Source organism: Poecile atricapillus, chromosome Z (genome assembly GCF_030490865.1).
Source record: "Poecile atricapillus isolate bPoeAtr1 chromosome Z, bPoeAtr1.hap1, whole genome shotgun sequence".
NCBI classification, from domain to species: Eukaryota; Metazoa; Chordata; class Aves; order Passeriformes; family Paridae; genus Poecile; species Poecile atricapillus.
The window spans coordinates 104,708,137-104,735,910 of NC_081289.1; the positions used below are offsets into that span (position 1 = coordinate 104,708,137).

Sequence of the window (27,774 nt, forward strand, 5' to 3'; positions counted from 1 at the left end):
TCATACTTAGGCATTTTCAAATACAAAAATTGTTGCTCCTCTGAGCATAAAAACATTACCATAGTTTTGTTGAAACAATGCTGTGATCTTAGTAAAGTGGATGTGTCTTGTCACTTATGGAGGAAGAAGGGAGAGACATACAATTTGTCACTCTGTTGTGGAAGGGTTGTCAATAATGCTCGAGGGGCAGAAAGCCTGAAGGCATGTTGGAGGTGAGAGCAGTGCAGGGTAATGTCAGGAATAGGGCCAATAATCCTTTTCAGTCAGCAGGTGTTCCGGGGAACAAACTGTTTCAAGTTCCCTAGAGATCTTTAGTTGTTTTGTAATACAGAACAATTTCTCCTCCCTTGTTTGGCTTATTGTTGTTCCCAAGGGCTTGGTTAGTAGGTCATGCTGAAAAGTGGTTACGCTCAAAACATGTTTGCAAGAGATAATTTGCACATGTAATGAACTGGATGTGTACAACCACTGCATTTGTTTTTCGTTCTTAGCAACAAGGTATTGGTCGGCCGAGCGTATACCATGCGGTGGTGGTCATATTTCTAGAATTCTTTGCCTGGGGCCTCTTGACAACTCCAATGCTAACGGTAAGCATCAGTTCATCACAGTTCCTCAGCTGTTATTTTGGTATGATGTATGTTAATTTGCTAATTTCTAGGGATTTGGGGTTTAATTTGCTTTACATAAATGCATATCTCATTACCTGAATTCCAGAAGTCTTAGCAGCTGAGGTCTGGACTGCTGAAAGACTAGAGGATAAAGAAAAATAGATAAAGTCTGCTGTGCTCCTCTTTAACTCTTATTTGTCTTGTAGAGTAACACCAGTTCAGTCTATTGATTGAAGTATCTCTAGAAATTCTGGCTTTTTCAAGACTTCATAGTTTAATTAGTCTTCCAGTTGTAACAATTGAATAAACTATGCTATCCTTCATTAACTATGTGTACTCCTGTGGGCCAACTGTTCTGTCAGCATGTAATGTAGAGTAAAATGCAGAGGCATTCATGTAAGAAATGGATTTCATACTTATTTAATCTACTTTGGTTATTTTCCAGATCAACAGTTGAGTGTTTGGTAATAGGATATGAAGCATTTCATTTGAAGATATGGATCTCGTTTGTTTTAGTGGGGCCTGCCTGTAAGCAATCTCAGGAGGTGTACTAGTCCAGGTTTTCATTGCCTAATACTTGAGACCACTTTGAATACATGGCAAGCAAAATTTTGTGTGGTTGAAAGAGTTAATTTTTTTCCTACTCCAAATAAGATAATGTAAATAACTCTTGGAATGTGTTTGCCTAAATTTTCTGAAGACAATCACTGAACTTCTTAATTTAATAAAGTTAATAAAAGTTAATAAAAAAGTTCACATAAACAGTTAACAGATTTCCACAAAGCAGTTGTCTCACAAAATAACTGTCCTGTCATCCTGCATTACCAGTGTCAAAATATGGGGAAGCTTGCTGGGTAATCTTTCTTATCTTTTATTTCTCTTTGCTTTTTTTTCTTAACCAAAGTGCTCAATTTCAATTTACCCAAGTTTGACACTTCTCATTTAAAAGGATAAGTGTGCAAATCGTAATTCTTATAGATCTGCAGACCCCCACCAATTTTAATACAACTGTGTATTAGGTGGATTCTTCAGTAGTTGCCCAGTAGTATACTCCAGTTGGAATAGGTCCATAGTTGATATTTTTTATTTGTAATCAGCATTGCAAACACTGAATGTCTGCTGTTAGGTATATATAAATTCAGGTCTGGTTTATACTTTGCATCTGTCTTGTGATGTACCTGTGGTAGCTTACATTGACCTGCTTATGAGGCAGCAGTACAAGAAGTGTAGAGATATCTTATGAGCAAGGTTCAGCCTTTGAATTGACAGCTATCCACTTTTGCTCAAGCAGGTTTGTCAGGTAGGAGGGGCAGAAATGGAAATGTCTGGTCTGTTGATCAAAGCTCATGGTTACTCAATTTTGTGTGGGTTTTTTCATGATGCTGTAGGTCATTGTCAACTTTCAGTTTAATTAAAATGTTGCATTCTATGAAAATAAATTGTGTGTATTTTTGATAGCTGAGATTATTTAAAATTCATTTTTTAAATTGCTATTTCACTTATTTTGACATCTCTCAGCAAAGCTGTACTGTTTGTTACATGACACTATACTTGGAGAAGAAAAGATTTAAAGTGTTTATAAAACACATAAAGGCTGTTCTAGTCAAACACTGCCCAAAGCTTATGGACATTATTTTTATTTATAGACTTTAAACCAATATTAGTAAATTACCATAAGCAGTGTTAATTACTTAATTATATGTTCTCTCTTCAATATATATGTATTTTGAATATCTTTCTATTGGTAGAACTTGAGTAAAGCAGTTTGACCTAGCAGTTTGTCAACTTGCATTTCTCTTGTCTATAAAGCAATAAATGAATATAAAAAAACTCAAACTTAGTATCAGCACTGGTTGCCACTCAGAAAAAAAACACTGGAAAACAATTCACAAGTAATTAGATTTAACTCTGAATTTCATATTTTTTTTTCATTTTGTTGTTTTCTTTAAGTTAGAAGACTTCTAATTTTAGATCTGCAATTTGAATCCTGGCCTTTTTTCTCCTCATTTCATAACATCAGTTTTCTAACAGGTGAAAAAGTGTTTTAAATACCTAACCAAAAGATGATACCAGAAGTGAAAAGTGATGTAAATAAGGAGAATTATCTGCCCAGGAATTAGTAAGAGAACCACCACTTTGATTAAACCTATGATCTGAGAATCTCAGTCTTTCTAAAAAAATGCTTATACTTTCAGTGACACTTTCTCAGTATACACAAAGTAACTTTTGTAATTGGTGTCAATTTGAACATCACAATAAGTTTTTTTAGCCAACATGGTAATACCTGTGAGGCCCCTAAACTCTCTTGCATATTTATGGTAAATCTGTTTAGCATAGATTAACATTCTTGCCCTTGAATTAAGACTGCTGGTAAAGCACCTTACATGAATTTGTAACTATATTTAAGCACTCAGAACTCTTGCTGGTATTTGTGAGCATCTACTTATTAATTTGAAATGTTTCTAACTGTCTTGCTATTTAATAGCTGCTGTGTGGTCAGTTGTGAATATAGCACTGTTTTTTCCTTGTCAATGTAAGTTAGCTGAATCCCATTTTCACTCTTAAATATTGACAGTGTTTGAGTCAACCTTTTTATAGAATTAACTACATAAAAAAATTGTAATTTTTACTGCATGGAGGTGGTTTTTGGTTACATTGATCCTCTTTTTAAGCAAAGTGTCCCAAAGTAATTATCTCTGCATTACAGTCTTGGCCAGTATAGGAATTTATGCTGATAAATTGCTATTAAATCCATATTTTTTCTTGTGAAGACAAAAAAGAGATAGAAGATACTTTTGTTCTGGTTATTCTAGGGTTTTTGGTTTGGTTTGGTTTTTTTTTTTTTTTGGTGTTGTTTTGGTTTGTTTTTTCTTTTTTGTTTTTATTTTGGGATAGTTTTAACAAGTTCTCATAGAGCTATCCTGTTTTATAAATCAATTTTAAACTTAGAATCAACTCTCTCCTGTCTCTCCTTGTTAAAAACTGCTTTTTTCCCCCGTTAGGTCTTACATGAAACATTTCCCCATCATACATTTTTAATGAATGGTCTTATTCAGGGTGTTAAGGTAAGATGTTTTTTAAATCTCTGACATGAATGTCCTGTGTGTTCTCATATTTTGACTTGTCTCACCTGCATTTTCCATAAGAACATACAAACCACTGAGAATTTAGTTAATTCTTAAACCATTTTTTTACTGTAGTGGTTGTTTCTTGGGCTGAATTTAAGTTTTACTGCAGAAGTGTCAGCATCTTGAGACAAGTGGAATCTTTCTCAGAAATTTAAATTCCTCTCATTTGAATAGGTACCACTTGTGGCTATTGTAATTTTGATAAGGATCTGTCTGAGAATAAAGCTAGGTTTTTATTGTCTACTTCCTAATGTTAAATCATTTATATCAGAGACAAATTAATGCAATCATAATGATACCATTGTGATAGAAAATGAAGAACTCAATCACTGTGATTTTGTCTTAAAATGTAAAATGTGGCATAAGAGCTAATTTTCATCAGGTTTGTTATATTTCCTGGTCTTTTTTTTTTTTTTTTTCATCCACTCTAGAACATTCTGTGATGTTCAGGGCAGCTTATAGCTTACTTAGACCACTACATTCACACAGGGGTTATGCTGAATTGTGGCCACAAAAAAGCTTGCAAGAGTTTTCTAGCATAACTAATGAAAAGTTCTCTTTGATAACTGTTTGATAACTGTTGTACTGAGACGCTGCAAAGCCCTTGCTGTAACTTATAACTAAATAATTTATAGCACTCAGAAATTATTTTTCTTTATGTCCCATAACAAATCTAAATCATTGCTTTTAGTTGTAAGAACGTAACATCTTTAAGATAGACTTGCTGTCTTGCTGTCTTTCATGGTGGATTGGCAAAGCACAGTGCACTCAGGATGTTGGTTTGTCTCAGACTGAAAGAGGAAGTTATCTTCTCATTGTTCTCATACAAAACAAAGTTCATGTTCCTCTTCCTGTTTTAAGTTTTTCACTCACAGTGCAATGTAACTGTGTATTAAAAGTAGTAAATAGAGGGTTCCCATAGATTTTGTACAGAGCATATCTGTAGAAAAGTGCAGTAATGTAATGAATGTCTGGATTGCTCTAACAGGTCTAATAAATGAGCGATCAAAGTCTAGAAGGAGCTTGTACTTCCGTGTCTTTTTTCTTTAGAATTTTGTTTGTGGAACATGGGAAGTATTTTTCATAGCAAAACATCTTAATTTATGTGGCACTAAAAGCTGATTCTAAGGAGCAGAAACACTAATTTCAACTGAGTAAGACATCTTAAATTTCTGACGATCTGGTAGTCTTGCTTTACAGCTTTTGCTCTCAATCTACTTGCTGAAAACGTTGAAAATCAGGTTTGTTTGTAAGGATTTGGCAGAACAGTTACTTAGTATAGCAGTCTGTATGCATATGTTAAACTTGTGACAATATTTGAATAAGAGAGGTAGGCTAAAGTTAGCTGGAGCAAACTTCCAAGGTATTTTGGTATGTTGGATTGATAAATGAAGAATGTACTAATTAGGAGGAGCTGTTCCTCAGTTAACAAACCCATGAAATCCTTTACTTATTTTAATTCTCCTGTGTAATAAAATGGATTTGAGGCCTAGATTCTAGGACTTCATGAAATTCTGGAAAATCTAGTATTTGATCCTTAGTTAATTTTTTTCTTTACTGAACACTGTACACTGAGTCTGACCTTCACCACGGGGATCTCATTATGGTGTCCCATGATCTCAAGTTGCCAGGCTTGCTCAAATGATCTTCATAGTTCTTGCACTGTACAGATGTACTGTACAGGATGAGTATATAGTATAGAGCAGTAAGTGTTTAATTTAATTTAAACTGTTATATTTGTTTCAGAGCGCAGTAATGTTACCCAAAGCTCTCTCCTAGGACAGTCCAAATTAGAGGGCAACCTGGGTTTGAAATATAGCACTGAGCCTCTTTATAGAGGCTAAGATAATGTCCTGTGTATAACTTGACTGTATTTTGGAGATTTTAAAGAAGATTTTGCTGTCTGTATTACTTCTATATTGAATCAAATGGATCTTGAAAAACATATTGGTTTTTTTTTTAAATTCACTCAGGCTTAATAGATTTGAAACATGAAATATCAAAATCACAGAAAATTAGACTGTAGAACAAAGTGTGTAAATTTTCAGTTATCTACAACTAATGTGTTCAGTTTCAAATAAATTTTCAATTTTATTCCTTTTTTATATTGTAATTAAAGTGAGCCTCAGAAATGTAGATACAGACATATTAATTGTTTTTCTTCTGTCACAGGGTTTTTTGTCATTTCTCAGTGCTCCACTAATAGGTGCTCTCTCAGATGCTTGGGGAAGAAAATCTTTTCTTCTTCTTACAGTTTTCTTCACCTGTGTCCCAATTCCATTAATGCGAATAAGCCCATGGTAAGTGCTGCAAGCTGCAGTAGCAAGCTTGTCAGGAGACCAGATATTCAGAGGAGATGTTTGGGGAAATGGGAGAGGGACAATAAGATGAAAGCAAGAAGAAAGCAGATTTCCTTTCAAGGCACGACTGCATTATTCTGGAGCTTTTCTGTTCAAGATGTATTCAAACTGTGTATCCTAAAAGCAGAAATAATGGAATGTGAACTATATTCATACAACTAAAGCATTTTGATTTGATAATCCTGTCTAACTCTGTTTTAAGATCAGCTGTTAAGTTTTTCCCTTGGTCATTGACAGTAATAAATATGTTTTTAAAGCTGAATGAACCTTAGCATTTATTTGCTAAAGAAAAGTCTAATTGTTGCAGGTGAGATATTTTACCTCTTTGATTAGGACTTTGAAACCAAGTCATTACAGTTAAGACTTCAGTTGCATTTACATTAATTTTGAAACTTGGAAGAATTACAGAAGAATATTTTGTACACTCTGAATGCATTCAGAATTCAGCTTCCACAGCATTATGTATATATGATAAATATCATATTATATATATGTTAATTATATATATGATTCCTTAACAGGCTGATGAAATTACTTCTAAGATAGTTCATTTTTCATTACTTGAACTTGAGAGTTCAAAATTCTATAGGTGCCATGTCCTCAAGGGAATGCTTCTTCTTTTAGGCTGATGTGAAGTAAACAGAAGAATATAAAAAAAAATTAAAATGCTGTTTTCCAGTATTTAAGTGAGACTGCACAGTCATTCATTCATCTCCAGTAAAGTTCTGTGTTAGTTCTCAAGGAGCTCTCCTCTTAGGCTTAAACAAACTTGCTTATTAGTAAGAAAAAAGTAAGAGATCTTAGCTCACACTTTCTAACTGTTGCTTTTAAATTATTAGGTGGTACTTCGCTATGATTTCAGTATCTGGAATCTTTTCTGTTACCTTTTCTGTAATATTTGCCTATGTAGCTGATGTAACACAAGAACATGAAAGAACTACAGCCTACGGACTGGTAAGATATGCTTAGTTTGGGGAAAAAGGTCAGATTATTACCTTTGTATTGAATTTGCATTTTGATGTACAACTTGTTTCCTGATTAATATAAAGAGGTTGATACAGGAACCATGGGTCAAGACACTGTGTTAGAGTTCAAGCAGTGAACAGAGTGCTGTGTGCTTATGGGAACAGAATTAATATTTGACAACTTGCATAGAGGGTATGTGTAAGAAAGAATGTCTTTAAGTTTTGCAAACAAAACATTAAATGTTAAAGAAAATGCAAGTAATTTAGTCCAGTAATGGTTTTCCAGCACCTGTAAGTTGCACTTCTAGTTCATATGACTTCTTGGTACAGAATGGCCTTTTCTAATGTCAGAATGGTGAGTAAGGATGAAAATGTATAAAACACTATTTTTAAGAACTTAGACATGACCTTTCTTAATAATCAAAACACAAGGAAAATAATTTAGTTAGTGCAAACTAGTCCTTTCAGTGGTAATATAGTTCCTGCTTAGTTTGCTTTCCTAATATCTGTATTAGGTTTTGGAGGTGTATTGATAGACGTCCTTAATTTTGAACTTCTTTTAGGCAGGCATTTAAATGTACTGACAACTTTTTCAGTCAAGTCACTTTGTAATTAGAAAACAAAATAAAGATTTTAGTCCATTTGAAAGTAAGAGCCAAACCTGATCATCTTAGATTGCAAATCCTGTCTAGTATGGTGCGCTGTTAAGGAGGCTGTAGAAACTGTACTTGAGACCCATATTTACTGTTGTAAATGGTATGTTGTTAATGCACTTTTTAGTTTGGTTTGGGGTTTTTTACTTGAATTTTTAATGGTGTTTTTTTAAAATCACACTTCTGGGGAGGAGTGGTGGTGGTAAGCAAGTTACTTAATTTTTGTGTAATGGGAGAATAACCACTTTGATGAGTTTGTAAACTGTTGTTGTGCATAGGTATCTGCCACCTTTGCAGCAAGTTTGGTAACTAGTCCTGCCATTGGAGCATACCTGTCTGCCAGCTATGGGGATAGTGTGGTTGTAATGGTGGCCACGTTGGTGGCTGTTGTGGACATCTGCTTCATCCTGCTAGCTGTACCAGAATCTCTGCCGGAAAAAATAAGACCTGCTTCATGGGGATCTTCTATATCATGGGAACAGGCAGATCCTTTTGCAGTAAGATGCGCTTCAATAAGTAATTATTAACTATTTTGTGATTAATAAGTAATAATTATTAGTTGCAGTTTGTAAGTGTGAGAAGTCTTTAGCCTTACTGGTAGCTTCACTATTCAGTATACCATAGTCTCTATTCTCTGCTCTTGCCCATAGAGATCTAACTACATTTAAAAACCAAAATCAAACCAAACTTTGTGGATTAAATAATTCTGGATTTGAAAATAATGTTTGGTGTGACATCCAAAGGGACAGTGCTTTAATTTTCTAACTTAGGTAGTCTATTTTATTGCAGAGAGAAATGCTGAATTCTTACACCTCAAAAGCCAATATTTTAAGGTTTTATATACTCATTTTGTATCTCTCCCTACCAGGGCAATATCTCTCCCTACTCTTGATTTCCACTTTTGGTTATATGTGATCTCTTTCTAATAGGGAATGGATCTATAAAGCCTGATTCTTTTTTTTTTTTTTTTTTTTTTTAAATAGGTATATATAGTAATGGCTAAAACATACTGTGCAGTCTTTGTAGTAACTTGTTTACTTACACTTCAGTTTATGTTTTGTTACACCGTGGTATCTTAAGAAAGGAAAGAGTGATTTTTCTTCGTGAGATCTGACCTGCTGTGAACTGCTTGTGAATTTTGAGAGATGAATGGCATGCTTGAAAGGCTGCAGCTGCAGAAATAGTCTTCCACAATTTATTTGTTCCTTAAAGTAATTAATGTAATGGGTGAACAAGTGTAAGAAATGTATATTACTTGCTAGTATCTTTCAAAACAAATTATTATTATTATAGAGATTATTATGGAGAAGACATTAGGTATTTCCCTTATATAATGCTGGTTTTGGGGAATTGTTCTTACTTGGCACTGAACAGCTTCAAAAATATTAATGGAAACTTTATCAAAGAATTGGGTTCCCCCAAACTGTATATGAGATTGTTTGTGACTTATGGTTCAGCTTAACAGTATCCATGTGTAATTGTTTTGATTTGTAAGCATGCACAAAAAAAGGGAATCTATCTTCTTCTTTCTTTATGCTTTCATTAGCGTTTGTACAAATGTTTCAATACCTGCTTTGTTCTTTTGTTTTACAGTCTCTGAAGAAGGTTAGGAAAGATCCTACAGTTCTCCCAATCTGCATTACAGTGTTGCTCTCGTATCTGCCTGAGGCTGGCCAGTATTCTAGTTTCTTTCTGTACTTGAGACAGGTAAATGTTGGTGTTTTCACATCTTACTAAGGATGTTCAAATAAGTATTCCCTATGACATCTTTCTGGTTACAGACTTTGCTCAGGCACCTGCTTTCTGACAAAGTAAAGCTTTAAAATTAAAGGAAGGGTGCTTTGTTAAGCCAAAAACTGCGTAACCCTTGACTCCTGGTGCATAAACCCTGCAATATCTTAAGCGCGTGTTTACCTCAAGCAGGCCTTTGCTCTCATTCAGTACATCAGTTTCTGGCTTGAGGTGGGATTTTGCTTGTCAGACCCATTTTGTTTGTGGGAGGGATAGAGAACTTAAGTTTCCAGCTACATGACTTCCTCTGTATCCTCTTTTTAAGGCAGGTTTTGTTTTTTTTTTTTTTTTCCTTTATACTTTTCTTGGCAAAGAGTCAAGTTAAGGATTATTCTTGAAAGTGAACACTTCCTGTATGGATCCTGTATAAGTAGGGATGAGTGTTTTCATTGAGAAGATAGATGCTGCTACTAATTGCCCTGGATTGTGTTTGGCATTTGTTTTATGCAGTTTGTGCTTTTCTACAGGTTATAGGCTTTGGATCTGCTAGCATTGCAGCATTTATAGCTGTGGTGGGCATTCTGTCCATAATAGCTCAGGTAAGCTTTGTTCTTTATAGTGCTTCATTTAAGCTAATCTAAAAACTTTGCACATGCTCTAACATTCCAGTGTATCTTGCATTCACTAAATGTTGTATTCATAATACAGTCCATGTAGGTTTCTTGCTTTATATCAGATTTCCTTAGAAATACTGGATCTGGGCATCAGAAAAATAAAATCTGCTCAACTCGGATCAGTAAATTCATTGGAACTCTGACTTAAAATCATTAAAATTATGCAGGAAATTTTCTACTAAATGCAAGGCATTCTGAAAGGGAAATGCCTTATTTTAAATAAAAGTCATGCTACTTTCACCTGTTCAATTGGCTCGTGCTGTCAAACTTGCATACAACCAGTCTTTCCAGGGTTACTTAGGCTCAGCTTGGAGGATGAGGAGCTGCAAGGCCTTGGTATCTTCTTGTCATATTTTTTAATTTGCAACAGTGAGATGATTTTTCAACAAATCCTTTTTGTCTTTTGTAAATCAAAGAGTTTTTATGATGCGATCTTTGGTATATTTATGGATACAATTTGTCTTCCTGTTCTGATAACAAGAGGAGGAATGGCATATAGAGTATGTTGTAACCTTGCTGCCATTCTTAGCAGAATGAAGGTCTTACTGTTTTGATGTAAACAACACATTCATCAATGTTTACCAGTTTTACTGGTGTCAGTTGTGGCCTTCATTAGCAATTCAAGTCATTATTTTAATCTTTGTGCTGTGGTTTGTTCAGAGGCTATTGTGTGCACTCACATTTGGCAGTCATCCTCTATGAAGACCAGTATTTTTACTGAAAATCTCTAGGATGGCTTCCCTTCTGGTTGATAATTTTCAGTGTTAAAATGAGGAAAATATATTGATTTTTGAGCTCTTTGAAGAGTACAGCTTAGTGAAATAATCTTTGCTTCATAAATACTGATTTGTATTGGCATGTTGGATATCTCCAGAATTAACTGAATACCTGAAGGTAAAATTACTGTATTTTTTTTCTGTGAAGCATTCAAACTAAAAATGAGAAACATTTAGACAGCTAGGGTTAACAGTTGTCTTTGGCTGGATGCCAAGTGCCCACCAAGTTGCTACAGCACTCCCCAGCCAGCCAGGGTAGAAAAATTAAGGTGAAAAACAATTCTTAGGTGGAGATAAGGCAATTTTGTTAAAGCAAAAGTTTAGGCATGCACAAACAAAGTGAAAAGTTTATTTTCTGCTTCCCATCAACTCACTTCCTGTGAAGTGAGGCTTCTGCACACATAGCAGTTGCTCTGGAAGGCAAACGTTGTGAATATCAAGTGCCCCATTCCTCCTCCTTTCCCTAGCATTTATATCTGAGCTGATACCATATGGGATGAGTTATCCCTTTTGTTCAGTTTGGGTCAGCTGGCCAAGTTTTGTCCCCTCCCAGGACTTTATGCATTCCCAATTTACTGTGGGGGGAATGTTGAGAGACAGCACTGATACTCTGCCAGCACTGCTCAGCAGTAGCCGAAGCACTGGTGTGTTAACAGCACCTTTCCAGCTACCCACGGATCTATGAAAGCTGCTGTGGGAAAATTAATCCATCTCAGCCAGACTCAGTACAATCAGGAAGAGACACAAGACAGGAGAGGAAGTATATTCTGCTATGCGGTCCTGGTTGCTTTTGTCTGTATTTTTACTGAAGCATTGCTGTGTTGAAATAAAGCAGACGAGACTCAGTTACTTCATCTAGGAAAAGCTAGTTCTTTATTCACCGCACTTATTTTCACAGAGTTTTCAAAGAGTGGATTTTACTCCGATTGGCTAGTAGTTTTCTTGCTACTTAATTCACTGGTTAGCAACTGGCATTCTATCTGTCTCTCAAATCTCTTCATTTTTGGATTGTTTACATATTTTCTTCACTGATTGTCATGGGACAAATCTATTGTTTATGCAGGTGTAAACTTATTTTTCTTACTAGAATAGTAAGAAAACCTGTCTTTAACTGAGTTTTCATTCCTTTAATTTTTTTCTTCTGGGAATTTACAGGCTAGCTGATAATTCATCAGAGCAAGGCCTGATTTTATAAGGCCTTTATTTTATAATATTTCTACCTCTGTGTTTCTCCTGTTAAAGAAAAATGTGTGTAGGTCCATTAAGTGAGTCAGGTTGTCCATTTGCATTACTGTCTGCTTCTTGCCATGAGTGTCTTGTTGTTGTATCTGAATTGGGATCTCCCTCCCTCTCAGCAGTAACACTTCTAACAAATAGAAACATTGATCTTTGGTTAGGATTAGCTTCCATGTACAAATGAAAAGGTCATGTCAGTGGTGTAAAGAGTCAGTAGAAAACATAATTAATGGTGCCTAGGAATCGGTCAAATTTCAGTGTATGTGATGAAGATGACAAAGCAGCAGACTTGCTGTAAACTTGTAAGTTTATATGTAAATTTGAAAAGCAATTCAGCTAACCTAAGGAGTTAACTTTCTTCTGAGCTAAAAGTCTTCTTGTCTTTTTTCTCTAGTATATGTAGTAAAATCAAGTCATGTCCAGTCTGCACTGTCTTTGCTTGGTAACAACTTTTATTTTGTGGAGTGCTCTATTCTGTAATAAAAATAGGTTTGTAGAGGTGAAAATGGAAGCCTGTTTGCATTAGAAATAGACACTGTCATCTAATGTACACAGAGAAGGCAATACATGTGCTTCTCATTGTCCCAACATAGTAACTCGTTAAGAGTATCTGTACATTAAATATTGAAATGACTTATTTGTATTTGGGGCTTAATTCAGGAGAAGTAAGAGGACAAATGGTACGAATTTCCTCATCATTTGAAAGGTCTTCTGAATTCCTTTGCATGGGAGAAATTACTTTAGCAAGTCTGACTTTTTAAAACAACTTTTGGTTGAACCAATTTCTCTTGCAGACTGTGTTCCTCAGTGTCTTGATGAGATCTATAGGGAACAAAAACACAGTTCTCCTTGGCCTTGGCTTTCAGATCTTTCAGCTGGCTTGGTATGGTTTTGGATCTCAGTCATGGTAAGCATACATTTTGGTATGTATACACTTGTCAAGGAACTGAAAGGTTTTTTTTTTTTTTCCAAAAAAATTCTACTCTTTAATTCTGTTGTCATGGGTATTCACATGTTCTGTGAATTAAGCATTCCCATTTTCATTACATTACCAAAATTTGGTCTGTATTTTGCATATGTAGGAATGATAGAATTTCCTGTACATACAGCCCTTTTGAAAAGCGAGTCTTTGCAGCATTTTGTTCCACTGAGTATTAAGTCTATGAATGTGGTTAAAATTCTTTCTTAAATTCACAAGCTAGTAAGTAGCATGTTCTCTCTAGTAATTCCACTAGATCTATTTTAACCATTAGGTATTGGACTAATACTTGTTTTTGTTTTCCTAACATATTCTCTAACTCCAACTATAATCAGTCTTAGAAACTATCTAGAGTTTTTTCTGTTGGAAAAACTGTCTTTAAGTAGAGACAATGAGCACCATAAACTAGAACAACTTCTTTAGGAAATGTGTCCTACTGAGAGGGAGGAGTGCTTGTTGTTCATCAGAGTACTTCCTAGTCAGTTGCAGAAGCTAGAGAATTGCGTCACTGGGACACTCTGGGAAATAGTTTCTTTGTACTATGTCTGGGGAGAAAAGCCCACTTCACTCCCATTCCCCTATTTTTCTCTGCTAGGGTAGAATCAAATCAAATATGCTTCTGTTCCAACAAGTTCAGAATAATATATGGGAGAGGAGAAGGAAGATAACCAGATAACTTCCAGTCTTTAGGTATTTTAATAAGAACATTTTGAAAGAGAATTAAGTGTTAAATAAGGGTGCCCTTATAGTCCTCTTGGGAGTGTGGGGAGTAATTATAAGGGCAGTCTCATTTTTAATTTGAATTACGTATTTAACACAGGATGATGTGGGCAGCAGGAGCTGTAGCAGCGATGTCAAGCATTACATTCCCAGCAATTAGTGCTCTGGTTTCACGAAATGCAGAGGCAGATCAACAAGGTTAGTATTGGGTCAATTGCTGTTTATGCATCATTATTACTTTTTTGTCTGGGAAGCAGAAGAGTTATCTAGGTGTACTTTTCAAGTTATCTTTGAGTCTTCACTTGGTAGTACTTATGGAAGTCTGCCAGTCCATGTAGAGACGAAGGAAGTGCACAAGTTTATCATAGTTGCATTGTAAAATATGTGATTTCTGATGAGCTACTTCTTGTCTTTCTGTAAAAGTACTATGAAGGCAACAAAAACTTTCTCTTTTTTTCTCTTCCTTTTATTATGTGCTGTATTCTCTAAGTAGACAGTGAGGATTAATGTAACAATACTATCTTTTTAATTGCACATTTTACCAGATTGGAATAAATGTAGGAAAGAAGCTTTATTTTTTGTAGAAAAGTTGGCCCTATTTGATACAATACTTCAGATTTTCAAGGCATTGAAAAGAATCTGAGAAATTAATCTGAGAAAACACGAAATGTACTGGTTTTGATCTGACAAGCAATGTACAGTCAGAAATTACTTCTTCTCTAAAGCAAAATGAGAAGTCATCACGAATTTAAGTGCTAGTAAGAATAACTGAATTTAGTATTCTCTTTTAAAAAATGCTGTACATATACATTTCAACTACCAGTTATAGTTGACTATTGTACAACCTGAAGTTAGGTAAATGCAGTTAATCTGAGAAGTACAAAGATGCTGTTCCAGGAGGTGGTTTTCTGTTGAAAGATGAAAAAGATAGTATTTCAAATGGGTTTTTGTAATTATTCCCCTCTCCCCCATTTTTTTTTTTTTCCAAGACATTTTAAAGATTTTTAAAGACTTGTTTTTTGTTTAGATCAGGAAATGACTACTTTAGTTAAGCTGACAGAAGCCATTGAACTTTGATTTCACAAAAAGGAAACTGTTGTTAATGCTTTCAAGACTGAGGTTTTGCCACCTAGTGGCATAAAGATTTTAAACTTTCATATTACCAGCCTATGAATTAAAAACTTGGACAGCTATCTTTTTGCATGTTTTCTTTTCCTCTCACTTTACAAATTACTGCATTAAGAATGACGCATATTATTAAAAGTGTAAAACAGCATTTTTTAGACTCTTACTATGTGAAGTTAATATCATCAAAACACTTCTTGCACTGTTATCACAATCACTTAATGAAGTTGAAACAGAAATAGAACTTTGATTAATCAAGTTTTAAAAAGAATTTGGTGTAAAACTACAGCCAGTCAAGTATTGTGAATTTAGTGCTGTACACTTAATTTACTGCCCAGAGTAAGTTACTTGGTATTTAAATAAATACTGGTCACAATTTGTGCACATTTTCTCAACCACATTTCTTACCACTTAGGTACATCACTGTGAATTTCACTTGAAAATAAATTGAGTGTAAACCACATTTAAGCTCTGCTATCTTTACTATCTTTATTCTAGGCTTTGGGTGAGAATGGAAGAACTCTAATATAAAAAATTAAACATACATAAACTTCATTATCATAATAATGAAAGAATATACAATAATAAAAATCATAATTCTTCTAGTATAGTGACAGAACTGTGATGATGCAGAGGATTATTTTAAAAAAAAATCTGAATCTGACAAATTTGTCAGATCTGACAAATCTGACAAATTTGTCTTCAATGCACTTCTTACATCTTAGAATGTAGAAATAATTATGATATGCTCTATTTTGGAACAATTACTAAAATGGACTCAGAGAGCTCTTGGCTCTGAGCATTTCTTCCTTGCATAAAAAAAAAATGCTACTTTTTTTTATTTTTCTCATTAGGTGTTGTCCAAGGAATAATAACTGGAGTAAGAGGACTGTGCAATGGCCTGGGACCAGCCCTGTATGGCTTTATTTTCTTTCTCTTCCATGTGGAACTCAATGAGTTGCTAACTGATAACACTTCTGAAAAAAAGACAAAGCAGAATCTTAGTGATAAGGTTAGTTCAAAATTTTACGTGCAGTTTGCTGCATAGAACTCATAGGGCCAGAAATCTGTTTTTTTTTGGTTGACTTAAAATCTTCATATCTTATTCTTAAACTACTTAATTCTCACTTTTCAGTTTTATTAAATTATTGAGATAGCTCCTAATTTAAATGTGATAGTATAAGTATTTAGATTTACAGTAGTAGTAGCATTGGTTTCAGTATTATGACAGTACCAGGTAACTTCAAGACGTAAGTTTACTGGAACTGAAGTTTGAGTTCTTAGAGCAAACAGTGGAGCTGTAGGCTGTGTTGGAGGATAATAATAACACTTGGCAATGCAGTGACAAAGGGCAGCTTTTGAAAGATTTTTATTCCTCTCAGTGAAACCACAATCATGTAATGCTCAAAAGCTGATCAGATAAATCAGCTGTTATACTACAAATGATGGTGCATTAATTTGTGGAAGTTAATTTCTTCTTTAAGTATCTGTGTATGTAGTACCTCTTGAAGATTTAATATCATCAAGGTATATTTTTGATATTTTTATACACTTCATGTGTACAGACCATCAGGTAAAAATTTAGGCCTCTGATTGTAACAAAAATTGAGGCAAGAGAAATACCCTGTTGCTCTATACTTACGCTCAGCTACTTTCCCACATCATTTGAGAATAGCTTCCTACATTTCATTTGGTAGAATAAAAGTACACTGAATTGACAAGTTTTGTCTTCTGATTTTTATCTAGTAGTTTACACAGTTACAGAAAAGTTAAAGATTAAAAAGAAAAGCTGGATTGTTGACACTTCTTTTGTAGAGGTTTGTCATCAAACTTGGCTGATTTAAAATTTATCTTAAAACCTTTCTGGTGTTTGTTTTTAGTTGGGGCTATGAAATGTGGGTAAGTTTTGTTTTTGAATTTTCAAATAAACTGCTTAGAAGCAAGCGAGAATAACTCTAAATGCTAAGTTACCATGCATGAATAACATGTCTCGGCAATGAGAATGGTCTTACTGTTGTTTTGCTCACCCATATATTGTTTTTTTGGGATGCTTGTTTATTTGGCTAACTTGATCCTACAGTATCTCAGCCATGGAAAAGCAAAGCTAAGATTTATTGAGTATTTTGTGCTTCTGGATGTTAAAACTTTATTCTATTAATGTTCAGAGGAGTGTTGTTGATTTTAACAGGGATGTTCCCTAAAGCAAAAAACAAAATTACAAAAAAGCATCAAGTCAACATCTGTTTTGTTTGCTAGGCAGTCATACTGTCAGTTGACAATTTTATGTGGTTTTGGTTTTTAGATCAGTGTGGAGATCAGGGAAAGAATTTGTGGGGATTTTAGATGCAGAAAATTCACTCTACAATGTACATATGAACCTGTATGCAAAAATTTTATAGTCGCCATAAATATGTCTCTCATGATTTCCTGCCTTAGTGGTGTAGTTCATAATGCAGAAGTCAATGTCTGAAACATGAATTCTTTACTATGCTTGTTTTCCTGTAGAGTGCGATCATTCCTGGTCCCCCCTTCCTGGTTGGAGCGTGCATTGTTCTTCTGGCTTTTCTAGTCGCCTTATTTATTCCTGAGAACAGAAAAGCCAGCAGTACCAAAAAACACAGCAACAGCACCAGCGGTAGTCTGAGTAACAACCTAGACCAAAGTAATGAAGAGGACACTGAACCATTGCTGCAGGATAGCAGTGTATGAAGGCTAAATTCTGAGGGGCTGATGGAAGAAATTCATGCAATGAATTGTCTCTCTGGAAGCTTGGTGGGAGGTACAGAGTATCTTGCCTTCAAGAGGAAGGCAACTGTGACAGGCTGTCACTTACTGTTTGATACTTGAGGTGGATGTCATGCTTGCGGAAGTGGTTATTCAGAGCAGCAGGTCACAAACTGGTGTGATTCTGCCCAATATAGGACTGCAAGTGCCGTGTCAAATTCTGATATTGGGTAGAAGCCTGAATATAGAAAGAGAATTTTTTAAGGGCTTGTATGTTTAGCTCCTAAAATTGTGAGATAATGCAAAATAAACAGGTTTCAGCCAAAACAATTTCTGCCATCACTATAATAGGTTGTTTTGTATTTCTTATGCCTTTTTGTCTGCATCTATGCCACATGTAGTCTTCATGATATGGGAGGCACTCATGTCTATATAGTTTTGGTACCTGAAATAGTAGTTATCAATGAAATTCTCAAATATTATTTACTAACAGGTAGTCTAGTAGTTACCAGAAAGCAGTGATGAAACTGAGATGGCAGAATTCTGAATGTGTGTGGTCACACGTGACAGTAGTTACCCATAAATGAAGGTTATATGGAAACCCTAAACCCACATTCCAGAATATTCAGTTTCATGCAGTTAAAGCAAGTCCAGATGGCACGCAAGAACCAGGTCCCAATAACATTTGGACTATAAAAAATAAAATTTTAATTTTAAAGCCGGCAGTGTCAGAAATGCAGACACTTCTGAGTGGGTGCCATAGTACTTTACATCAAGATGTATATGTATGTACTGCATTTTGTCACTTTATCTGCCATATAAACTAATTTTTCCTATTAATTCCTTTCACCACTGCCTTAACTGCTTCTTAGTGTTCAGTTATTAATCACATTCAGCATTCATATCACTGTCTTACCTGCTGAATATCACGGATACATTAATATTTTTTTTTCCTAAAAGATGCTTCAAAGGAGTTATGAATTGTAACAAATGTGCTGATTTTTAGAGACATTTTATGAAGAAGATAGAGATTTATACATATTTTGCTGCAATGTAAATGGACTATTAAATGCAACTTTGATGAAATACTCCTATGAATGTTTTATATGTATGCAATATATGTAGATATTTGTAAGGAGCTTTAGTTTTTCCAGATGGGGTGCTGTGTAAATCATGTATTTATAAATGTAATAAGGGTACAGTTATACAGTTTTTTAAAAGGATTGTGTATTGACTGAACAAATTTTAAAAATATGTATTTTGAAACTTGTTCCACGTTGAGCACAGATAAGAAACATTTTGTACTGTGCAGGTTGATTTTTAAGTTAATAAATTTCCTAATGCATAATGAATATAAATATTAAGCTTTCTAGATTTCATAAGTAAGTGTGTGTTCTTTTAAGTTCATTGTTGTGCCTTTGCTGCTTCAGAACAGAAGTGGCTTTATCCTCATGTTGGATGACAGTACCTGACATTCCTGAATTCCTGTTCTGTTGTGTTGTGTCTGTGTCATCAGGAGTGGTGAAAAGCATGCTTTGTCTAGAAATTCCTTTGGTATCTGACATGACATCCATGAGATAGAGAAGTGAAGAATGAAAGTACAAAAAAATCGCTGAGAATAATTTCTGATCTGAACATGATGGCAGAATTAATATGCTTTTTCTGAGGAGGCTTAGGTTTTTGGCTGTTTTTCTTTGAAAATCTTGCAATTCAAGCGTGGGCTTCTATGCTGGATGGTCTTTTTTGCTGCAAGCCAGACTGTGGTTGGGTAGGTTTTTCATGATCCCAGCTTAGAATGTCTTATATTTGATATATGGAATAAAATACAGTATGTTAGTGTTAGAAGTAGCAGTTGTCAAGTTTATTGCTGCAAATAATAAAATATATTAAAAATGAAATAATTTGAATAATAAATTAAACTGCAGATTTATCCCAGCAATGGATCAGATTTTTGAAGTAGAATCTCAGAATCACAGAATGGTTGGAAGGGACCTTTAAAAGATCATGAGACAGGGACAGCTTTTACTTCACTAGAGCAGATTGCTCAGAGCCACCCTGTCCAGCCCGACCTTGAACATTTCCAGGACTTCCAGGAATGGAACATCCACAGCTTCTCTGGGCAGTCTGTGACAGTGCCTCACTACCCTTACTGTAGACATTTTCTTCCCTATGTCCAATCTAAACTTCACCCTTTTAATTTTAAAACTCTAACCCTTTGTCCTGTCACTACATGCCCTGCTGAAATGCCACCTCCTTTCCTGTAAGTCTTTTTTATATATTGAAGGGTTCACCCTAGAACATTCTTTTCTGCTGGCTAAACAGCCCCAGCTCTCTCAGCTTGTCTTCACAGGAGAGATGCTCCAGTCATCAGATCATCTTTGTGGCCTCCTCACTCCAACAGCTGGTTTCCTTTGATGGGAAATCCAGAGATGGATGCAAAAAAAATATTTTAAGCATGCACCCTTACTGTATATAAATTACTATATGTACTACTCTGCTAATTAAGTACACAATAAAAATGTGAAAAGGTAAGCTGTAGATTAGATAAACAAATTTCAAGTATTTTTATGAGTAGTGTACAGTATTTTTCTGTTCCCAGTAGAAAACTGGTAAGTGATGGTCAGAAATACCTGATGCCTCATTGTTTTTAGAAATTTTCAATCAACACTGTGGTACAGAGTTTCAGAGATTTGGTTCTACGTTCAATTCATCTTGATTTTAAACTTTAATATGTATTTAATATCTCTTTAATATCTGTCATCACTGAAAAGATACCTCACAAAGATACTGATCCAAATGGAAAGTGTTGAAGATTGTGCTAACTAATCATGATGCTTGTTTTTCAGTCCTGCCCACTACTTAGGCAGAGGTGTGTTAACAGTCAGCTTAACACTCAACTAGAATGCCTCCATTTTCCCTGATGTCAGTCAGTTGGATTTGCAAATGAATTGAAAGGTCTTGAATTTTTGTGTGTTTAACAAATGTATTGAAAAACGTGCCTCCGGAAGATTTTTTAAAACAGGTTAGAAAGTTACTTCGCTGTACAAGTGTACAGGTATTGGAGGGTTTTATTGATGACACTTCTACATTTCTTTCTGCAACAAAATGGCATGATGATGGGAACATTTCCAAACTTCTGTTTTCTAAATGCTCCCTCCATACAATAAGTTTATTTTAAAAAGAAAAGATTTCTTGCTCATTGTTAGAAAAAACATCTTTATCTTGAAGACACACATTAAATGTTGTTAAATTTTTAAATTATTGTTGTTAAAAATTAAATTATTTTTCAAAAATTTTAGCATAGTACTGGCAGGTCCTTTTCATCACAGAAAAAGTCAGGAGATGTGGAACAATTGCTTTTCTTTCGGAAAGAAAAATGTGATTTTGGCATGGGATAAACAGTGAACCCTGTAGTATAAAAGACTTTCATGGTAACCCCCCATCTGTTTCCAAAGTATTGTAAATATTCTAATATTGAAAGATCTTGTTTTTTATAAAGCTAACCACATTGATGACAATGGACACAAAGGACTTTGTGTGCTTTTATCTCCAATTTGTTTGCTGCATTAGCTTGCACATGAGTGATCAGTGAATGAATTTCACTCTTACTGTAACCTTATCCTTAGATCCCTTTTTTATTCTATTCAAAGCAGCCACTTTATCAAGTAGTTACGTTTACCCAGTTTTTTCACTAAACAGAAATTTTAATAAAGGAATGATCTACTGTTGAGCAGCTACCTTGTCCATTACATCTTTTTATTAGGGATTGACAAAAAAGTTGCTCTTTATGTACTTTATCATGTAAAAAAAATTAGCAAGTACCATAAACTGAGACAGGTTTAGGAACACTTGTAGTTTCAAATTTCCCACAACCAATAGCTTGCTGTAGTATTTGTTTCTTCAAACCTTCAGCAAAGTTTTCTGTGAAGTTTCTGAAATACTGGATTGAATATCACAGGACTTTAAACATTGCTGAAAAAACTTGTAAATGTTGTTCTTCATGTTCTGGATGGCTAGTTTGTTAATGCCCTGTTAATCCTTTTAGCTCCATACTGTTGTTAGCTAATGCCTAAAGGTACAATATATACACAAATAGAGGTTCATTGTTAGCAATAACACTTGTACATTTGTATTTCTGATGCTAACCTTGATAGTTTTCAATTTTTTTTGGCCAACTTTTTCTCAAATCTGACTACATTGTCAGTGATATCACCATGCAAAGTGGTTGACGAAGAACTTGCACTAGGAGCAGAAGTATCACCTCTACGACTGATCTGTTAGTGCTTGTATCATTTGTGTTTCCTTCAATCTGCAAGGCTTTCTTCCCAGAACCTTTTTGTGAGACTGGGTCATTTTGTGAGGGTTAGTTTAGATGCAAATAGGTAATATAGTCCACAGATCTGCTTAAATGGGCACATCTAAATGTCAGTATGTCACTCAATGTTTCACTTAGACTGAAAGTGAAAGAATGAGCAAGGGGTGTTACTGTCAACTGCCTCCTACCCTTGTGAGGCACCCAGTCTTCCTCAAGGATACCCTGTGTACTGCCTACCGTAAGTGTGACCATCTGGATAAACACCAGATGAGATTGCAGTGCCAAGACATGTTATGTGTTAGTAAAGTTGTAATTATTTCTAAATACTCTTCTGTGGTAAATAAAATACCTTTATTTTAGGTAAAAAGCAGACAATAATTAATACTTTTCTCCTTGTAGGCCTGAGGTACTCCAGAGAGGGGACCATTGCTCCAGAGCATGTTTTATTGCAATGTAAGAATATGCAGTAAGAGTGAGACAGAGCCTCGCTTCCTCAGGGTACTAATGGGCATGCTTTTTTGGGGTAGCTGCTGGTGTCTGTGTTTAGCTGTGCTGATCCAGAGAAACAAAGTTTTAGTTGTTCTGATGCAATTTACTTTCCTTGTTTGTTTTTTTTTTTTATAATTTTTGTCAGAAGAAATCAGACAGTCTTCCCCCCACCCCAAAGAAAAAGCAGGGGAAGACGTGATGAATAACAGTACAAAGCTCTGGAAAAATATACTTGGGAAACTTCTTTTCCTCTGTCCTCAGAGATTTTGCTCTGCCATGGACATGCATTTATCTTGAAAATATGATGCTATGGTATTTCACAGAATTCACAGAATGACTGTGTTGGAAGAGACCTTCAAGATCATTGAGTCCAACCCATGCCCTAACATCTCAACCATGGCACTGAGTGCCACATCCAGTCTGTTTTTAAATCACATCCAGGGATGGTGATTCCACCACCTCCCCAGGCAGACCATTCCAGTACTTTGTCACTCCTTCTGTAAAAAACTTTTTCCTAATATCCAGCCTATATTTCCCTTGGTGCAGCTTAAGGCTGTGTCCTCTCGTTCTGTCAGTTGCTGCCTGAAGAAAGAGACCAACCCCCACCAGACTGCAAACACCTTTCAGGAAGTTGTAGAGAGTGATGAGGTCACCCCTGAGTCTCATTTTCTCCAGGCTAAACAACCCCAGCTCCCTCAGCCATCCCCCACAGGGTTTGTGTTCCAAGCCCCTCACCAGCCTCGTTGCCTCCTCTGGACGCGCTCAAGCGTCTCAACGTCCCTCCTGAACTGAGGGCCCAGAACTGGACACAGCACTCGAGGTTCTCACCACACAGCCTCACCAGTGCCGAGTTCAGGGGGAGAATGACCTCCCTGCTCCTGCTGGCCACACCACTCCTGGTACAGGCCAGGATGCCATTGGCCTCCTTGGCCACAAGGACACACTGCTGGCTCATGTCCAGCTGGCTGTCCCCAGTACCCCCAGGTCCCTTTCTGCCTGGGCACTGTCCAGCCACACTGTCCCCAGCCTGTAACGCTGCAGGGGGTTATTGTGGCCAAAATGTAGGACCTGGCACTTGGACCTATTAAACTTCATCTTGTTGGACTCTGCCCATCCATCCAACAGTTCCACGTCCCTCTGCAGAGCTCTCCTCCCTTCCAACAGATCAACACACACTCCCAGCTTAGTGCCCTCTGCAAATTTACTAATGAAAGATTCAATTCCCTCATCCACATCATCAATAAAAATATTGAACAGAACTGGCCCCAGCATAGACCCCTGAGGGAAACCACTGGTGCCCAGCCCCCAGCTGGATGCAGCCCCACTCACCACCACTCTCTGGGCCCGGCCATCCAGCCAGTTCCTAACCCAGCACAGAGTGCTCCTGCCCAAGCCGAGGGCTGCCAGCTGTTCCAGGAGTGTGCTGTGGGAGACAGTGTCAAAGGCCTTGCTGAAGTCCAAACAGACAACATCCACAGCCCTTCCTGCATCCACCAGGTGGGTCACCTGGTCATAAAAGGAGATCAGGTTGGCCAAACACGACCTACCCCTCCTAAACCCACACTGGCTGGGTCTGATACCCTGGCCATCCTGTAAGTGCTGTGTGATGGCACTCAGTATAAACAGCTCCATTACCTTACTGGGTACTGAGGTCAGGCTGACTGGCCTAAAATTACCAGGATCCTCCTTCCCACCCTTTTTTTTGAATGGGTGTCACATTGGCCAGCTTCCAGTCATCTGGAACCTCACCAGTAAGCCAGGACTGTTGGTAAATGATGGAGAGCAGCTTCACAAGCTCATCTGCCAGCTCCCTCATCACCCTAGGATGGATCCCATTTGGGCCCATTGATTTATGAATATCCAAACATCTCAGCAGTTCTCTGACTGCCTCCTCCTGGATAACAGGGGGACCATTCTGCTCTCTGACACCATCAACCAACCCAAGAGGACAGTTGTCCAGAAGGCAAGCTGTTTTCCCACTAAAAACTGAGGCAAAGAAGGCATTGAGCACTTCTGCCTTCTCATCTGCAGTTACTAAATTCCCTCCAGCATCTAATCAAGAACAAAGGCTGGTCTTACCCTTCCTTTTGCCATTAATATATTTGTAGAAACAATTTTTATTATCCTTTACAGAAGTCGCCATTTTAAGTTCAAACTGAGCTTTGGCCTCCTTAATTTTTTTCCTACATGCTCTAGCAGCCCCCTTAAATATTTCCTGAGAGACCTGACCCTCCTTCCAAAGATGATACAGCCTCTTTTTATTCGTAAGTTCCTGTATTTGTCCTGGTTTAGGGCAAATTTGGGAGAAAATCTCCAATACTTGCCCCCTTTTCTCCCACCCCCAACCGGTTCGGGAAGAGATTTCTCTGAGAGAAGTGGAAAAAACCTGTTTATTTCACAGGCACAGCACCACCCAGCACAGAAATGAACGATATCAAATTACAAAACCTCTCGCCGTTCAGAAGAGATGACAAACTTCAGAGGGTCTCTTTCCTGTGGGTGTTCGCTTTGTTATCAGTCCCTCTGGCGCTGGAAAATGCCGCTGCCCAGGCTGGGCTCCCGGTAGTCCACGGGTGCAAGCTCTCGGTGCTCCCCCGAGTCCCCAGTCTAGAGCAGGTTCGATTCGTTTCAGGAAAGGGAAAGAAAACAGTCCAGGAAGACCTCTCTGCTCCAGCTAGCTGGAAAGCCAAGGCGATCTGTGTCTTGTTGTCTGTCTGTGCTGTAGTCAAAGCTCCCGATGTGGGGGGAGCAAGTACAGTCTCTGATAACAGACTCGGTGCTTCTTTTCCACTCACTTTTACTCTTACATGAAATTTTAACAATACAAAATCTGTGTCTGGGTTAGGTGGACGAATGAGGATACAATTTAACATCATAATCAACCCAGGACAGTTCCTCCAAAACCTCCTTGCCCATCCAGGCTGGACATTTACCTTGTTGACTTGTCTTTCGGCACACAGGGACAGTCTGTTCCTGTGCCCCCAAGATCTCTGGTTTTGAAGCACACCCACCTTTCCTGAGCTCCTTTGTTTTTAAGGGCTGCTTCCCAGGGAACTCTCTGAATAAGTCTCCTAAATAGGCCAAAGTCTGCCCTCCAGAAGTCCAACGTAAAAAATGTAATTTTGCATATAATATCCTAGAAGATCATAATAAAATCTGTCATAAATAAACCTATGACTTAGATTGTTTTAAAAACCATGTTAAGCAATCTGTTATATATACTAGCATCAATATATCTCCTAACAAGAAGAGAATTTGATTTAAAAAGTTGTTTAAAAATTTTGGTCATACTTTTGTGTTGTGGTCCAAAAGCTTTCACTTACAGGATCTTCCAAGCTCAGTTGGCTAAGCTGAGATTCTTCCTGGTCAACCTGAAAAAGTCAACCTGGTAAACCAGGATGAATGGATCAGCAGAATAGTCTATTTTTTATGTGACTGAGGAAACTGAGCATGACTTCTAGTCCTCTGTTTAGTGGCATGCTGTCCCATGGTTCCATTTCAGGAGCTTGCTGGTGAGATTGATCTAAGAGTAAAATCTTGAATCCAGCATGTATAAAGAACTAAATTAAATCAGTTTTTTATTTCCTAGGTAATTTCTCTTCAGCAAGTCTTACAGCAAGGTAGGTGCTGTTTGTCTTCTCCCATTGCCTCAAAATAATAGTCTTGCTCTGTTTCCTAAAAGAACACTGCAGTAAGAGAATGGAAGATGTTGGGCATGATTCAGGGTACAATCCCAGGCCTAGCATTGCCACTCTGTTGCCCTTGCAGTCTCTTTTCTGTTGCTATAAAAGCGCCTTTATGTATTGCATGTTCAGCACTAGCACCTTAGAGCAAATGTTTTAAAATCCTTCCTTAATTTGAAAGTAAATGCTGCATCATGAGCTGAGTCTCAGAGAATTACAGAGCTGTGTGATTTAAGTGCAATCGACTGCATTACTTGTTAGCAGTTTGGAAGTCAATATTTTTTATAGTCCTTTTTTCTGTTGACATGAAAAAATGGCCACTTCTGATTGCATGCCCCAGTAAGAATTTAGGCTTATGGGTTTCAGAAAACTGCTGGTGTCTGAAGGGTCCCTTAACTGATGCCTGATGTATACCTTAATGCTTATGTGTCAATATAATTGTGTGAGAAGCAGGCTGTAAAGAAAATTGTGCTGCTAGCTCTGCTCATCTGAATGTAGGCAAAAATCTGCTCAGCAGGCCCTTATTTAATGATGCAAGAAAAGCTGGTGTTGAATAACAGTCAGCCAACATCATTCATGACAAATTACTTTTCCACACATGTGAAAAGTGTTGATCTTGAAAACTTTGCAGTGGTTGTATTGTTTTGTTCAGAAAACCTGTTTTATAGGAAGTTTTTATTTTATAGGCAATTACTGTTTTTTCCCTTCTCTTCCTCCCAGGTTTGATGAGTATTTTTGGGCATATTTTACATATTGCAGCAAAATACTGCAGTCTTTTTTGAAAGTCCTGATGAGTTCTCTTTTGCAAGAGAAATTTAATCATATAAGGGGGTGTCTGCTTTATCATATACAGATAACATTTTTTGCTAACTTGATGCCATTTTTCAGTGCAGTGATTCAAACATCCTCTGAAAAAGAACCAAAACATGACAAAATTGCTCTAGTAATAGACTGAATTTTAAGACTTCAGTGTTAAGCACTGAAGGAAAAAATTAAACATGCAGGTCTAAGCATCCTTCCATGTTGCATAAAGCCTAAAAGTAGGTTTTTCTTGCTGTCTTGCTTCTTTATACCTGCATAATAAACAAAATGTATTTTTTTGTTATTGGCATCACCTGTAGCTGGCTCATAAATAGCTGAAACATAACTTCAGACTTGCCCAGCTACCTTGTCCTATTATGCTTTGGGTTCATGCTTTAATGCATTGGGAGTGTTAATTCAGTGCAGCTAGTGGTTCCAGAAAGTGTGAAAAGTGTATTTAAGTAGAATAGTAGCATGTTTTAAGTACAATATTTAAAGATACATTCAAAAGGTGTACATTATATATTTTTTAGCATTGAAAGAAAAATAAAACTGTAAAAGAAGATTGAGAAATATAGGTATTAACTAGACTGTGCCACCTAAAGCTAATTGCATTCTGCATATCCTTGTCAGGCACGCATTTTGACCTCAGAGAGATGTTGCAGGCCTCTGTGCAGTCCTTAGAGGAAAAAATCTGTCTGCAGAGCTGATAATTTGTGACTTTAAGTGAGTGGTTAAGGATTTAATCTTCTTGGACAATAGTTTTCCATTTTTCCTCAAGAAGTAAGCTTTCCCTAGCAACAAGTT

The 27,774-nt window shown here is 36.6% G+C and overlaps 1 protein-coding gene across 1 annotated transcript in view; it reads left to right on the forward strand.

Moving 5' to 3' along the window:
* The window catches only part of MFSD14B (major facilitator superfamily domain containing 14B), a 31,193-nt gene extending 11,570 nt beyond the window's left edge, over positions 1-19,623 (forward strand). Inside the window, exons 2-12 of the mRNA XM_058827327.1 lie at positions 492-587; positions 3,611-3,673; positions 5,909-6,036; positions 6,936-7,050; positions 7,993-8,211; positions 9,308-9,421; positions 9,973-10,044; positions 12,926-13,038; positions 13,931-14,028; positions 15,810-15,967; positions 17,461-19,623. Of these exons, the coding sequence (XP_058683310.1) occupies positions 492-587; positions 3,611-3,673; positions 5,909-6,036; positions 6,936-7,050; positions 7,993-8,211; positions 9,308-9,421; positions 9,973-10,044; positions 12,926-13,038; positions 13,931-14,028; positions 15,810-15,967; positions 17,461-17,664 (1,380 nt within the window). The 3' untranslated portion in view covers positions 17,665-19,623. The remainder of the gene's footprint in view (positions 1-491; positions 588-3,610; positions 3,674-5,908; positions 6,037-6,935; positions 7,051-7,992; positions 8,212-9,307; positions 9,422-9,972; positions 10,045-12,925; positions 13,039-13,930; positions 14,029-15,809; positions 15,968-17,460) is intronic.
* Positions 19,624-27,774: the final 8,151 nt, after the last annotated feature.